The sequence below is a fragment of the Lycorma delicatula genome, chromosome 8, assembly GCF_047948215.1.
Source record: "Lycorma delicatula isolate Av1 chromosome 8, ASM4794821v1, whole genome shotgun sequence".
In the NCBI taxonomy this organism is placed as follows: Eukaryota; Metazoa; Arthropoda; class Insecta; order Hemiptera; family Fulgoridae; genus Lycorma; species Lycorma delicatula.
In genome coordinates this window covers 21,853,609-21,870,356 of record NC_134462.1, presented here as the reverse complement: position 1 = coordinate 21,870,356, position 16,748 = coordinate 21,853,609, and the positions used below count along the sequence as shown (strand labels likewise).

General features: G+C 26.3%; 1 protein-coding gene across 2 annotated transcripts in view; it reads right to left on the bottom strand.

The window, feature by feature from the left end:
* Positions 1-16,748, bottom strand: part of LOC142329033 (inositol polyphosphate-4-phosphatase type I A) — a 125,305-nt gene that overhangs the window by 56,141 nt on the left and 52,416 nt on the right. For both annotated transcript variants that reach the window (XM_075373288.1, XM_075373289.1), the window contains exons 3-5: positions 9,956-10,111; positions 7,961-8,161; positions 550-704 (exon numbers count right to left, since the gene is read on the bottom strand). In XM_075373288.1, the coding sequence (XP_075229403.1) occupies positions 550-704; positions 7,961-8,161; positions 9,956-10,111 (512 nt within the window). The remainder of the gene's footprint in view (positions 1-549; positions 705-7,960; positions 8,162-9,955; positions 10,112-16,748) is intronic.

Sequence of the window (16,748 nt, the reverse complement as noted above, 5' to 3'; positions counted from 1 at the left end):
AAATCAACGACACACTGAAGAACTGAGAACATGTATTTCTTCTTCTTTTTTTCTACTTTTATATAGTGTTATCTTTTCCTCTTGCTGCTCCCTGAATCATTCCTCCTCTGAGAGATCTTCTGAAAATCTTGTATTTTACTGTCCCTCCAACCTCTTTTTAGTTTTTTCCTCAACTCTTACATGTATTCTTTTTACCTTTCAAATAATTTACAAAAGCTATTACTACTGAGGTAGTGCTATAAATATAGTGACTAGTTGTACATAAAATAGCAGTAACTTCTATCATGTCAAACATTTAAAATTGTAAAAAAAATTCCTTAAAAAGCAAACGAATTCAATTCTGTATTAAACAAAAAAAAACTTCATAGTTTTAACCAACAAGTACAAATGAATACCAGGTCAAACACAGTAACTTAATATAAACTACTACTTGAATTAATAGCAGATCTTAAATATTTATAAAACTTGAGTAATTCAATAAATTTATTATAGTATTATAGTAAAAATTGGGTAATAATTTGATAAAACAAGATTGTCAAGATAGTTTACCTCAAAAACTTCAGTCTTTGCATATTTAAGTAAAACACCTTCTTGTGGTAGATAGACTTGTACTAATAATACAGGATTTGGTGGCCGGCCGTTTGCATCACAAAGTAAATTATCACAAGCCAAAGATATTTCACATAATGGAAGTTCACATGGATCTATAAACAATTAAAAATTATAGCACCCAACTGCATATTTCTATTACTTTATTGTTGCAAATAAACTGAATTAATCCATATAAAAAAAGAATAAAAATAAATTAAGACTGAGTATAAATCAAAAACCAATATTTACCAATAATAACAATAATTAATAAATCAATAAGCGCATACCATAAAAAATTAGCAACATATTGTAATATGATTAATAGCGCCATAAACTGTGTAAAAGATAATATTGAGTTAAATCAACAGATTAATCTAATAAAACACGTAACACCTGAAAATGATTATAATGTAAAGGACAATAAATTAATTTTAAAATGTCGCTTGAATATAATAATAAATTAATGAACTTACAATTTTAAAAGCACAAAAAGTAATAATTTACAAATACCATTAAATTATAATACTAACACGTATAAATATTTTTAAAAACTTATTAAATAAAAAACTTAATTATGAAACTGTATTTAAAACAAGCAATACAAAATTAGATTAATTAATAAAAGAATATACTTATAATATTTATAAAAAAGCATGAGTTCATAAAGTAGTATACAGAAAAATTACAATCCCATGAATATAGTAGATATTTAGTAATACTGATCAGATTAGAAATATTAAATGTGCATTATTATCAAAAATAGATAACATGCAAATTATTATAATAAATAATAGTAAATTTAAATCCCTTACTCTTGAAAAAATATGTGTAATAAAAAAGAGCAACAAAAAAGTAATTAATGAACAAGTTAAGTTTAAACATGATGATTGGGCTTCAGAAACAGTATACTGATATGGTAAACAAACATTCCTATATTCCAATTTTTTGAGATGCACTTTATCTAACATATATAATTATATACATTTTGATGATGCAATGACCTCTGCGAAAGTGCTTGTGAAGAATAGAGAAAATAATACGCAGTAAATACGTGAAGATTAGTTTTTATAAATACTGTAATTATATGTATATATTAATGTAATTAATCTTTTTAATATTCTTATTATTTCTTTGTAATATAAAATTATATTTAAATTCTATTAAATAAACCACAGTACAGAATATTGAGATAAGACATATCTCACTTCAATTTTTCATGAAAGTACCTTTGCGGGATTCCACATCCTAGTCATACTAGAAATAATTGCATTATTGCATAACAAAAATCTAAATATAAAATACTAAATAATGAAAATTAAGTGTTAATTTTAATGAGTGTTGCTATCTACTGCAGTTTTTATAAGACTATCTCCCTCATAAACTTCTGATGGTTTATGAAATTGAAATTTTGTTTGTATTTATACGTGTAATATTTTTCTAACATATTTACTTTTATGTCATCTTTATTAATTTCTAATATATCTAGATTTGTGTTAATATTACAAATAGAATGTTTATTGTTTATGAGATGGTCTGCCATGTAAGATAAACCTAATTTATAATTTTTGTAATTTCTATAATGTTCAAGAAATTTAGTTTTATAGATGTATTTGTTCTTCCTATGTAACACCATTACAATCATTACATTTTAATTTTATAAATTCTATACATGTTGTTTATTTTATTATTATTAATTTTGTTTGTTTTTTTAATATTTAATTAGGTGGTTATTAGGTTTGTATGCTGGTTTAAATACTTTTTTATTTTAAGTTTTAGTAATATTTTCAATGATATTATTAGAGTGTAAATACTTGTATATTTTTCACTCTTTTTGGTGTCCTATTATATATTGGTTGTGAGGTAGTTATTTTATTATGTTTTTATAGTTTTTTTTATTAATATTATTAATTAAAGTAGTATCATATCTATTTTCAACCACTGTATGTTTTATGATGTTCATTTCATTATTCAACTTTTCTTTGTTATAATGTGTGAATTGGATTACTCCAATAATCATATTTGCATATGTGTTAATTTTATGAGACCAAGTGCGATTTGATTTTTTACGAATTGTTACATTATTTGATTTAGGTTTTCTAAACACTTATGTTTCAATTTGGTTGTCCTTGTTTAATTTGATACTGACATCTGAATAATTTTACATGCTATTATTATTTATTTCAAATCTGAATTTTAAATTTTCATTATAAGAATTTTATTTGTTAAATATTTTTAGATGTTCATTGTTCATTACCAGGTATACCTGTTCATTATTTGGGTATTTCCATTGTTCATTACCTAGGTATATAATGAGAATATCATCAACATACCTTGTCCATATTAAACCTTTATAAGAGTTATATCATGTATAAATTAATTTACTCTCAAAATCCTGTAAATATATTTTTGATATAATTGCTGATAGTGGAAATCCCATAGGTAAGGTATTTTTTTTTTGTGTATAATATCTGTTATTAAATTCAAAATAGTTTTCTTGACATATATTTCTTATAATAATGAAAACTGCAAGAGATAGCAGCATTCATTTAAATTAACGCAAATTTCATTATTTTAGTATTTTATTTTTGGTTTTTATTATGCATTAATGAAATTATCTCAATCATGACTGAGGATGCATAATCCTTTGAAAATACTTTCATGAAAAATTAAAATAAGAAGATACGTCTTATCTCAATATTCTATACTAGGTGGTTTATTTAATGGAGTTTAAATATATAGTGTGTCTCACAAAGAGGTATAAACATTTAATTTAGTATCTGTCACTCATCCATTCCTCCACAGATTCTACTGAAACTTTACAGACCCATTAATGAATGACCTTTTCTGTAAATGTTCTGTGAAAATTTCAACCTTCCAGGATTTATAGAAATAAAATGGTGGCATTCAAATAAAAAAAACATCAATTTTAGATAAACCACATTTTTTATTCATTACAAAATAGCTGGTAAAAATGAATAAAGACAGATTATAATTAGAACCAGAATAATTAAAAACAGTTAGATAATTATTCATGGTTATGACTAATTATTAACTTGTTTTACTCAATTTGAACAGCTGTTTAACTTCAACATCTGTTTTTAATCATTTTTACCAGCTATTTTTTAATGAATAAAAAATGTGGTTTATCTGGAATTGATGTTTTTATTTGAAAGCTGCCATTTTGTTTATATAAATTCTTGAAGGTTTAAATTTTCAAAGAACATTTTTAGAATCTTCATTAAGAAGTCTGTAAAGTTTCAATAGAATCGATGGGGGAATGGGCAAGTGATACTAAATCAAAAGTGTATACCTCCTCATGGAACACACTATATATATATATATATATAATATATTTCTTTTAAATAATTTTTTTTTTAATAAGTGGTCTACCTGAAAAGTAACTTATATCTTAAATACAGCAAGTAAGAAATGGGATTAAATATTCAATTTTAGCACAATACTATAAACTTGACAAAGTTTACAGAAAGAGTGTAAAGAGTATGGGTGTTACAGAGAAAATGGTGTAGTAAGTTTGGAAATAAGAAGACAGATTTCCATGAAGAAGAAATAAGTAGTTGGCTGACTGTTGTGAATGATAAATTTGTTAAGAAAATTGATGACTCAGTTTAAGATAATCAGCAATTTAACATTTTGGAGCTTTCAGATTCATATCCTCAGATTTTTATGATGTGATCACATTAAAACTAGACTATCAAAACCTTTAAAGATGGTAAACTTTGTAAACATTTTCTATGGGGAAATTATGGTAACTTCTTTCGGAACAGAAAAAGAGTCTTGTTGGTTGATTTCAAACAAGTTAGTACCACAACAATTTGGAAGAGCATCATAAGACATTAAAAAAGTTAAGTGCTATTTAAAATAAACATCATGGTACGTTGAGCTCTGATATTATTTTCTTGCATGACAATGCCTAAATATATATTGCCAAGCTTAACTGCAACAATTCTGATGCACAGTGTTTGATCATCTAACTTCCTTAAAGACAAGATTTCACACTTAGTGATTCTCATATTTTCAAAGAAATGGTTCTATACTACTGCTTTGATAACCATGAACCAACTGCCTGAATGCTGACTGGCAACAATGAAGAAAAGTAAGTAAATATATCATTTTAAGCTGTATTTAATAAAAATTTTGCAGTTGTATGGGTATTTTTTTTTAATGAAAATAAGTTACTCTCTTGATAGCCCACTTGATAAACACATATTAACTACTGTGCTTTATTTATAATTTCAATATTAGGAGATGAACTTCCATGTATAGTAATTAAACAAAACTCACCAATTGAAGTGCTTTTCAAGCGTTACATCATCTTCAGTCTTGATTACAATGTGTATACATTTGTAAAATATTGCAGTAACAGTATTTTTTAACAAAAAAAAAAACCTTTTGAAGTGATTTCTTTGTATCTGATAAATTATTTTTTTAGATTACTCCAGAAATTGACTAATCACTATAAAAATGTTCTTTGTCTTTTTTATAACACTTACTTTTTGGCTTAGAATAGCTCCTACTACAAGAAAGAAGCCTTCTGTTGTGCGTGGCTATATGCAAAGTCTGTTGTTGGTATAGTTACTGTATTATTTGTTAAATGTTGGGCTTTAAATCAATCTTTTTTAAAAAAAATGTATTTTAGGGTTTTTTAAAGGTATAATGAATTAATTCAGTACCATGAATTTTATTTTCAAACAAAAAAATAAGGAAAGTAATAATAAAATGATTAATGTAAAATAATAGTCACAATTTCAGATTGGCAACATTCATTGTAATTCTGGACTATACGTACAGTATATGGGCAAAAAACTAATCAAAGATATTTTGCAATTTTTCTATGAATCAAATGAAACATATTATTTAGATTATTTGAAGTTTTTTCAACTGAAATGGGAATTCTGTCTTATATGGGTTTTTTGTTATTATTAAAGAAATTTCCATGTTAAACTTATGAGTAAAAAAAAAAATTATTTTACTGTAGACAGTTAATAGAAAATATTACATATAAAAATTGCTAGCAAGAAACAAAATTTACATAGACTCAAATTTCTGATCATACTTAATTGTTGAACTTAATTTTTAAATAGCTGGACAGTCATGTCATATGTGATTTTCATCCAAAATCTATTGAGAAATAAAGTAAAATTTTTTTCAATAACTACCAAAACCACAAAAATATTAAAATCACCAAAGAAATAAAAAGAGAGAAAACAATTGGTATGAATATTTTTAAATACATTTATTTTCAGATTGGATTCAATATTGTATTGCAAAAGTTACTCAAAATAACTCGCATTATTCAAAGCATTCAGTTTTATTCAATAACTTAGCTACACTGTGTATAATTATACGTATTTTACTGTTATAACCAGTAACCCCTGATTACAAAAAGGATACAGCAAGTTAACATTTTCTATGTAATAATATATGTTCCACTAATAATTCTACAGAAATAAAAAAATAACACTGGCTAAATGACTGCCAGAACCTTGAGAAATAAAAAAACTTCATGGATGTAATCTGATTTATTCAAAGAAAGTTTTCAAGAACATTTGTTCAAAATTTTACTAATTTGCAATTTTTCTAATAAAAAGAGTCTCTTTGTCATATCTGAAGTTTTCCCCTATCTGAAACATGTCCTTTCTACATTATTTGGATTATAATTTATTCTAGTACTATAAACTGATTCCCTCAAGCATGAAAGTTGATCAATGGCTATCAGAACATGGTGAATGTAGAATAATTTTTTAAAATTCATTTTCATCTGTAATGTGTCAATAACTTATTATAACTTTACATAACTAACTTTGTTTAATATTGGACTGCCATCTGTTTGAAAATTATAAAGACCTAAGTATAAAATTTTATACTGGAAAACTGCATTAGCCAGTTAAGTCTGTTTTCTTATAAAAAATGTAATTTTTTTATCATTCTACTATATATTACTTGGATGAGCTAAATCTTTTTTTCCCCTTGGTATCACTATTCTTTCATCATTTAAGAACCACAAATTAATTTATCTTATTACTTCAATACATAAGGCTTACCTATTTCAGATGTTTCATAATTTAATGCTAATAATCACTAATTCTTCATTATTTACAGAAAACGTTTTTACTTTCTATAAGCACTTTTTTCTGGGATTATATACAAATATATTTACAGTGAACATTCACTTTATTTTCACATATGAGAAGGATGTGTTATTTTACAACGCTCAAATGCAATGATGATCAAAAAGATGATGCGAAATCTATGATAACAATAGTTAAAATACTTAAGACCGAATAAATGATTAACAATCAATTTAGAAACAACCAAATTAGCAAAAAAAAATTAGAAATGAATACCACCAACAACTTACTCTAACTTTTAATCTGAACTAATTTAAATTCATCAAAATTTGAAAAATAATTGAAAAAGTATTTAATTTATTATATCTTTTAAACTTTTTTTTTTTTTAATAATTTTGATTACGTTTTTCTTTAAAAAAAGTGTAATTTGTAAAAAAAAATGTAAAATTGTATATATAAGAAATGCAAGAGTGAGAAATCTACATCTTGAAAAAATAAGTAAAAGAATGTAGAGAAATTATGTTACATAACTATTACTGGGCAAACTCTTTTTTAGAATGCAGAGGAATATGAATTTCTTCTTTTTTTCACGTTAAGTTTTTCAACTAATTTTAAATTTGGGGCAAATGGATGGTGGTATTTTTTTAAACAAAGAGCGACTGAATATTAAGTGCTAAAAATGAAACATGTTTGGAACAACTTTTCTGTTCTAACTTCATTAACAAAAAAAGCTAAAATTTTATTTGATTCATAATTAAGTGACATAAAGCATTTTTAAAAACAATGCTTCAAACTTCAGTCTATATATTTTTTAAACAGATAGCAGCCAACATATAGCAGCTGGACTGAAGCATTAATTAGCTTTCAAGACAATAAACATTCTTTACACATAAATAAAAGACTTTAATTCAAAATCAAAATATAACTAAAAAATAGAAGTATAACTGAAGTGTTACCAAGATGCTCTTCTGATGTACGCTTCACCTTTAGATACCAAGGTCTACAGCCCGACTGTATCAAACTAAGAGTAAGCAAAAGAAAAATTTACTTATTTACTCTTATAGAACACAAAGTATGCTATTTAATTACTAAATATAAACATTTTACCATAATATTGCTCACAAGATGTAGTATCCATTTAAAAAATCAGGGTAACTGCATAATACCTAAGTAAAATTACATAAAAAAATGAAAATTACAAAAATAAAGGACGATAACAATACATTCATTTTAAAAAGTATTTGAAAATAAATACTATAAATTAAATTGAAACACATTACCAAGATGTTGTCCACGACGCAACCTCCACATCTGAATATCAAGATCAGGGTCCTGACCTCTACGAAGTTCCATCCTCTGTTGTAATGCTAACAACTGTGATCGCATACTCTCATAACTGCCAAGCTGTATTGCTTCTAACCAAGCATCTCGTTCTTGTTCAGAATGAGCAGCAATATGTTGACTTAATCCACCATCAAAAACTACAAAATAAAATTTAAAAAAATTATATGGTAAGAATATATAACCTACAAGATATCTAAAACAACAACTGGAACAAACTGAACCTATCAGTATAACTTATATATAGAAACCTATATAAGTTAAAACGTATAACTTATTTATAGAATAAATTTTCATGTCAATGTATTTGCTAAAAAAAGTTAATTTTGTCAAAATATGTACATAAGTCTCATAATTGTGATGGTCATAGATGACATGCCATGAGTCAAATCATTCCCAAAAATTGTATAGCCATAAGCCATTCTCAAGAATAAGATGAATTGTGTTTTAGGCATATTACAGAAATTTAGAAATGAAATAATAACCCAAGCCCATTGGAATGTAGATAATACAGGAATTTAGCCCTACAAGTGATACCCTCACTCTGATCAATATAGAAAAAGAGTGATTGCAATGAATATATTTGTCAAATTATTAATTTAAATTATCACCTGACGATCAACAACTTAACTTAGACTATCAATTAAGTATAACATAATAAACAGGAAAACAAACAAAAAATCCATGCCCTTACAATACCTAGGATAACTCGGGGAGTAGCATCCTGGGAATTAAAGTGGATGAAGAATGACACGGCTCTGAGAAATGACCAGAAGCTTTGACTCTGGCAAATAAGAACTTGAGTGTTAATGCACAAACACAAGTGGAACAAACAAGGATATAATTACTGTTAGTAGAAATAAAGTATAATCTCTCTAATTGGGGAAAAATATGAAATTATAATGAGTGCAACTAAGGGGAAGAGCATTTAAGAATGAAGAACACCAATGATTGTAAAAGAGGTTAAAAGAACCCGATGCTAATGACTTGCACAGCAAGTTCTCAAATTTTTATATGCCTGTCCTTGCAGATAAAAACATAAATGTGATTTTGCATCAGTCAAAACTCCAATGGGCTTTCATAATGGTGAAAATTGGTGACACTTGTTCTGCCTAATTTAAACTGTTCGATCCACTTACAAAAATTTTCACAATTAGATACTTTTAACCTTCACAAGTAAATTTCAACCAGTTTCATATCTTCAGAAAATAAAAATCTTGTCACTGCATGCTGTTCTTCTATAGTAAACACTTTGAGCAGAGTTGACATTTTGAGATTTACAAAAAAGATTAAAACAATGGATATTCTTTTTTAGCAGCTGATATTTTCTATCAGGTGCGCCAAGTTAAACCTTAGACATTTCAATTTATTCTATTAAATAGTTTTTCCAGTGTTACCATTTGTCTCCTTGATTACTGAACGACTTTCATATTTATAGTACATGTGTTCCTAATCTAAAATTCATCTTTCAGATTTACCATGATTATTACTCTGGGAAAAAGGATGCCACTTTAAATTAAATGAGCTGTGGTCAACCTAAACTGGTCAACCTAAACCTAAAAATGATTTTTATTGGTATGAACCCTAGAATTAAAATTTCAGTGGAATACAAAATTTTGTTAAAATACAATTTGAACTAATTGGAAACTTAACCAATGTAGGTGACCAGTCTCATTTTTACAAACTGATGAATGTATTCTGGGCATTTCACCATGTGAAACTTGTGAATATGAGCAGGATTTATGGTTTATCAAATATTTATGCAGGAGATACTATATCATATGACCAAGGATGTTTACAGTCATGATAAAAATTTTATACTAGTACGCATGTAATGTACTACTAACATAAATAATTAAAATCAACAGTTTAATTTATGTTACAAATCACATGGATATTTTAAATAAAATCAATAGAGATTAAACAGATAATACCTAGACTAAATCCAAATGGTCCTTCAGTAGAGGGTGTGTCGATTTTAATAGTGCACTGTTCCAGAATTATGACGCCGAGAGGCTCTGACCATTGATCTCTTGATTTAAAGTAGAAAAGGAGGTTACCTCTTAAACGACACCACCGCTCTAAACTGACTGTAAATTAAGAACCAAACAAATATTAGTCAACTAAATAAGTAATAATTAAAATAATACAACTAACATTTATTTATTATTGAGTAACCACCATAGGAATATAGATTTTAATATTTATCAAAATTAAAAATTATTTAATTGATAATATAACCAGAGTTATTTTTATAAATTAACAACTACAGTTATGCTAATTTTTTAAAATTTATGTTAACAGGATTAATGTTCATAAAAATTTCTTATCAGTATTTCCTCACACCTTGTATGAACAGAGTAAGCAATCAAAACTAATTAACTCATTGTATGATCAGTTAAAGTTTTATAAGTAGATAAATTTAAAATCTTACTTTATTAAACAAATATTTTCAACCAATAAAGAGAATAATAAAACTACAAATATTCAGTTATTAAATTAAAACTTTTATCAAACTTCAAATTTCATAACTTGTTTTTTTTTTTACAGATAATGAAAGTATTTTTTCTTATAATGATCAATTTATTACATAGCTTGTGTAAAGGAATTTGGTGTAGAAATTTCATAGCACATGAAATATTCCAAACATGACTGGGAATTAAACCTGGGACCTTTCAAAGTGAGAAGTTTTGATGCTACTATTCTATCAAGGAAGTTGTTAAGTGATAACCTATTTAACAAATAGATTACTTTGATAGATAATAATTTTAACTTTTTATCTAATACATTTATGTTAATTACAATAGTTTTAATAACTGGATAAAGTAGACAATCTATTAAAAACTTTTTTAAGTCACACCACCTATGCAATATCTACAATTACAAGCTAACAATGTGACATCAGTAAAGGTTGTTCATGCTGGGGGTTGATTTATTCATTTTCAAACCCTAACCAGGAACTGAACCTGGGTCCTTTGGTGTACAGCATCTTTATTTTTTATAAAATTTATTTATAAACAATAACACAGCATAAAATTCATTTTACAAAAATTAATACATATGCTCAATATATGTATAAACAATGTAGAATATGTTATTGTACATATATATATATATATATATATATATATATATATATAAACAAACATTTGCACATATAAATTAAGACATAGCATGTATATAGATAATATTTGTATAAAACATTCATCATGCTTTGTAACAACATGCTCTACAAACAACAGCAATATTTAAATATCTGTACACGAAATGAATAATTTAAAAATAACACTGACAGCTCAAGAAACAAATACTGCATGCATACCAAAATTTACAATATAAAAAAAAAATAATTATACAAATCTTCTACATAACATTTTTTAACTTAATGAAAGGATACTGTTAATTATGAATAACTTTATATTTGTAATGGATGAATATTAAGTGTTATTATTAATATTTCATAGACTAAATTAACTAATTAAAAGACACACTAAGTTAATTAAACATAATTATATGACACTATTAAACTTCAACAAAAAATCAAGTAAAATTAGTTTAATATGTAACATTTTATTATCTCCATTATAACATTTTCAGTCACGTTTGTGCCCATCTTCAGTGGCCACTGTCACTATTTTTCAATATGGCATCAGCTGATGCTATAGCTGGATTTATTTTTTATCTACGTAGACATGTATTTATAATGTGGTCAAAAAGTGAATTAGATTTGAATAGTTTTCATGTACTTATACATATTTCATTATTATTACACAATGTGTTACAATCACACAAAAACCAACCATAAATGCATAGGATTACAAGTTCAATGCAAACTTACCAATTTACTTAAAAAGATTACTATAAATTTGTTCTGTTTTATTCTTGGCCTAATTGTATTTTTTTAAATATATATTTGACTGCTTTGTGTATCATATTGTGTGATATGTATTTCTGTGGATGACAATGTGTTGCTTTTCTAAAATCTCAATAAACTATTCTATTTTTTATTAATGTTTGTTCCTAATTTAAAAAAAATACTGATCTAATATTTTCATTGTTCTACAGAAATTTTAATTTTTTAGTAAGGATGAATTTAATTTATTTATAAAATGACTGTTTCTAATTTTTTTATAAAAGGGTTAAAAAATTACTAAAATTTTATCTACATATCTTGTCAAAAGAATGATATTGTATGAATGGGTTAACAATCATATACCTAAATAAGGTGTCTTAAAATTAAAGCAAGATTTAAACTGTAGCAATTTTTTTCAGTTCGGTTGGCAATGCTCCCTGAAGGAAATGTAGTAATCACAATCTGGTTAGTAATGATGATGGAGAGTGTTGTGTTGAAACTGTCAATGGTGCAATTTATCATGAGATGGTAATAGCATTTTTGCAGCCTCAGTTGTAAACCATAGATTTTGGCTTGGTGAGACATTCTTCCAGCAGGATGGCAGCATGCGAAACCATTGAGATGTTAAAGCAGAAATTTTATAGGCAGCAAATTTTGAGCAACAGTGAACTTACACCATGTGACTTTTATCTCTGAGGATTTGTAAAGTCCAAGATATTCGGCAATACATACCAACCATTCCTGAACTTGAAGAAATCTGACGTGTTATCACAACAATTGAGCCAAAAGTCTATGAAAATGTGATTGTAAATTTTTTCAAAAGATTACGCAAGTATCATATGAGACGTGGAGAACATTTGCAGAATGTTCCCACATTGTATTTCAACATGTACTTCCCACATTTAATCAGAGTTTACTCTTTCAAAATATGTCACAATTTTGCTTGCCAATTCATGCAGAAATAAAGGTTTATTTTGTAAATTCAAATTCTGCATTACTATGGGGGCACCTATTTCTCAAAACACATAAAAATTTCACTCATAATAGCACATAATGGAAGCCTATCAGTAAACCATCATCCTATACATAAAATTTAACATTGAATGTAAAATAATTTTGTTTATAATAAACTACTAGTAATGATTGTAAAGAAATATACATTGGTAAAACTACTAAATCCTTTTAACAGATATTTTTAGACTTATCAGTAAAAAAAAATAAAAGAAAGAATTTTTTAAATGCTGTTGGTCACCTAACTATACACCAACCTACAATAATAAATATGGAACATAATTTAGATATAATAATAATAAATTGGAGTATTTAGAAAAATGTTATATTTACAAATATAAAAAAAATAAACATAAATGAACAGATAAATTTTGAAAACAATAAATTGTTTAAATTGATACCTGTCTTTGTGGTTGGCTTAATTTTAACAAATTTTAAATCGGTTTATCATGAAAACTACCAGTTTTAACATATGACAAATATAATGAGTTACTGAGATTTTATTAAAATAACTAATGAAGAATGAATATATTCAAAAAATGTTTTTTTATTAAGTTTATACTGAGCTGGCTATTAATATGGTGTGTTTATACATGTTTTTTTATTGATAGTTACATTTCAAGATATCTACGTAATTGTGGTATTTTATTGTATAAGTGTAGAATATCAAGAATTATCTGAATTTTGGTGTATTTTTGTTAATATCCATAGGGTAGTTGCTAAAAGTAAACAGGTAAAAATAGTTAACTGGTTAGTAGGTTAGTAATCATTTAAAGTAGTGTTTTATTTGTCAATAAAGGAAATTAAGCAGTTAAAAAAATTTAATTTTTACACGCTAGGATAATTTTTTTTTAGTGATTTTGAGGGTACATATTTTTTTTTTGAAGATTACACTGCATCTAAATTTTTTAAATTTGTGATCAATTTCCTCTAAGTCTTGTTTATATACATCAGCATGATGACTTTTTTCTTATTTATATTTATTTTCCATCAGAAGAGTCTGACATGGCATATATCTATTTGTGTGGGGTAGGAATTTTATAGTCTTTTACATCTATGAGGTTATCACATATCATGGGTATGTTGAGTAGTCTCTACACCATACATCTAAAAGAAGATCGTTTATATGAATTGTTGTGCCAACAGAAGTAATATACACTGATGCCAAAAAGAGAATCAGCAACACCAGCCATTGAAAATAGCATAGATGACTGAATATGTTATGATATGACTTTATAAATGTTACATTAAAATAAGCTTGGTTTGATTCATTATTAAAAATTAACAGTTATACATAAAATTCACACCAATCATCACAGACAAGAATTATTATTAATATAATGATTATTATTTATTAAAACAGTACATTATAATGCACTATTAATAATAATGCACAAATAATAATTTTATAATGTACTCTAATGAGGAATTAATAGATGGCAGATCCTTACACAACTATCATTCCAGTTGTTCCTAACCTAAGTGACTGCTTTTTGGTTTTCTTATGAAGCCCTCTCTTTTGAAATCACTTTTCTCCTTTCCTCTCCAACTGTTCCTCAAGACTTATCATTATCAATCTTTTCCCTTTCAGATCCCTATTTCTTAATCCCATTTCCTTTAGTATATACATAGGAGTGCTCTATCCTCAATATTCTGTTCAGCATTTCCTCATTTCTAACTAGTTCACCCATTTTTATTTCCTCCATACCCACATCTCAAGAGCTTCAATTTTATCCTTCTCTTTCTTCCTTATGTCCATCTTTCATATTCATACAACACAATGCTCTATTATTGCAGTATTTGACCTGCATTTTCCTTAGTCTAAATGTATACCACGGCATAAATTTTTTTTTTTGGGGGGGGGGGGCAAAAAATGCTTTCCCATTATCCTTGTCCAGGTCAAAAAAATAACAAAAAATCTCCTTATATTAAAATATTAATAAAGTAAGGTTAAAACTACGATGAAAACTTAACATAATGATAGAATTAAAACTAAAATAATAAAAAAACGTAACCGTTCAAATAAAATATAACAACAAAATAAAAACAAAATTTATGGTTGCCTAACATTAAATTATAATGTCAGGCATGTTAAATTAATATATTATAATGTATATTATAATTATAATGTCATAATTATCATTGACGATCGGTATTTTTCTAATGGCAAAAACTTCCTTCAAATGCGCAAATCGAGATGTAGATCTTGGAATGCATCAACTGAACTTAAGAAATGCACAGAAGTTAACCCACAAAATTAAACAATAGTGACTGAATTTAAATTTAACAGACAACTTAATAGTACATAATAAAATAATAATTCTTTCTCTGTTTATTTGAAGATTTCAGATCTTAACATGGGCCCTCGAAATGATCTAGGGAAAGCTTTGATTATGATAAATCAGAGCTTGTAGCATTAATACATGTATCAGCAACAGCAAAAAAAAAGAATTAGATAATAGAGGCCTTTCTACTTCAAATTTAAAACAGCAGCCCAATGATCTATGTCTCAGGGAGTGCCGGCTCCAATATAAGGTAGAGTTGAAAAATGAGTGAGATACACCCAGTCTGTTTAATTGGAAAATTTGATTGCATGGCAGTAATTTACGTAGTATGAAATTTAGAACCACACACAACAAAAAAAAGGAAGTAGCACTACACAACAGGCACAAATAAAGAAATGGGTACAAAGAAAAAGGAAGAAATTTTAACATAAAATTAAAATAATAAAAATTGAATTATATTCAATATGTAATCAAGAAATTTGTTACTAAATAACAAGATTAGAAAAAATGCTCCTACCAGGTATTATATATTTATAACCTAACATTCATCCAACTAAATATTGCTAAGATTTTTTCGTTCAAACTCTGAACAAAAGTCAAAAACACATAACAGTTAAAATGATTAATTAAATATTATTTTATAACAAATACTACAATTACACAACTTCTACCAAATGTTATTCAATATGTTTGTGGTTAATAATATGTAAGATACACAGCACAAATATTAATCATTAATATGTAAATATAAAAATGCTTCAAAATTTTAATTAAAGGAACCAAGTTATTAAAACATCTTATTTAATTAAGCAGAACTTACCTTAAATGCTCCAAAATGTTATTAACAAATTAGAAAAAAAAATTAATTTTATTTTTTTCTAATACCATAATATAATTATTGGAATTGTCTTCTTAAAGGAAATAAAATTGAATATAGTATGTTTTTAAACACACTACAAATAATATTAGTTTTGAATCATAACATAAGAGTGAGAAGAATAATTATTAGGGTTATTCCATATCAAATCAATGAAAATAAATGTACTACTCAGATTCATGTCCAGTAATTCAAATAACATTTACAAGTTTGCCTCTACACATGAAGTGATGCAAAAAAAATATTTTTTCTTATTTTTCAATCACTCAGTTTTTTGTGTTGGACACTGCAAAAAAGTAAAAAATTGCAAAAAGCAAGGTTTGGGTAATTACAAAATAATAAATTTCTCAGCTCCTATAAGGTATAGAGAGCTCATGTTGGTGTCATTTTAAAGCTCTTGGAATGGATTTTCATATGATATGTAACTTGGCAAGGTTTTGTGATACTGATGGTTTCAGGTCACCAAAAATATTATTTGACCTTGAATATATCCAAGTGTATTTTTTTTAAATTTGAAAAAAACAATTTTTTGCTTCCTAATGTATTGTACATGTGGTAAACATTTCATAATGGGATTGCAATGGGATAATGTTAAAAAAAATTATTTTGTAATAATTAGGTACAGCAGAATATTCCAATTGTTCCCCCTATGTGGCAATTGCTAATTGAGATTCAATCAATGAAACCCCTTCCTTCCAGTC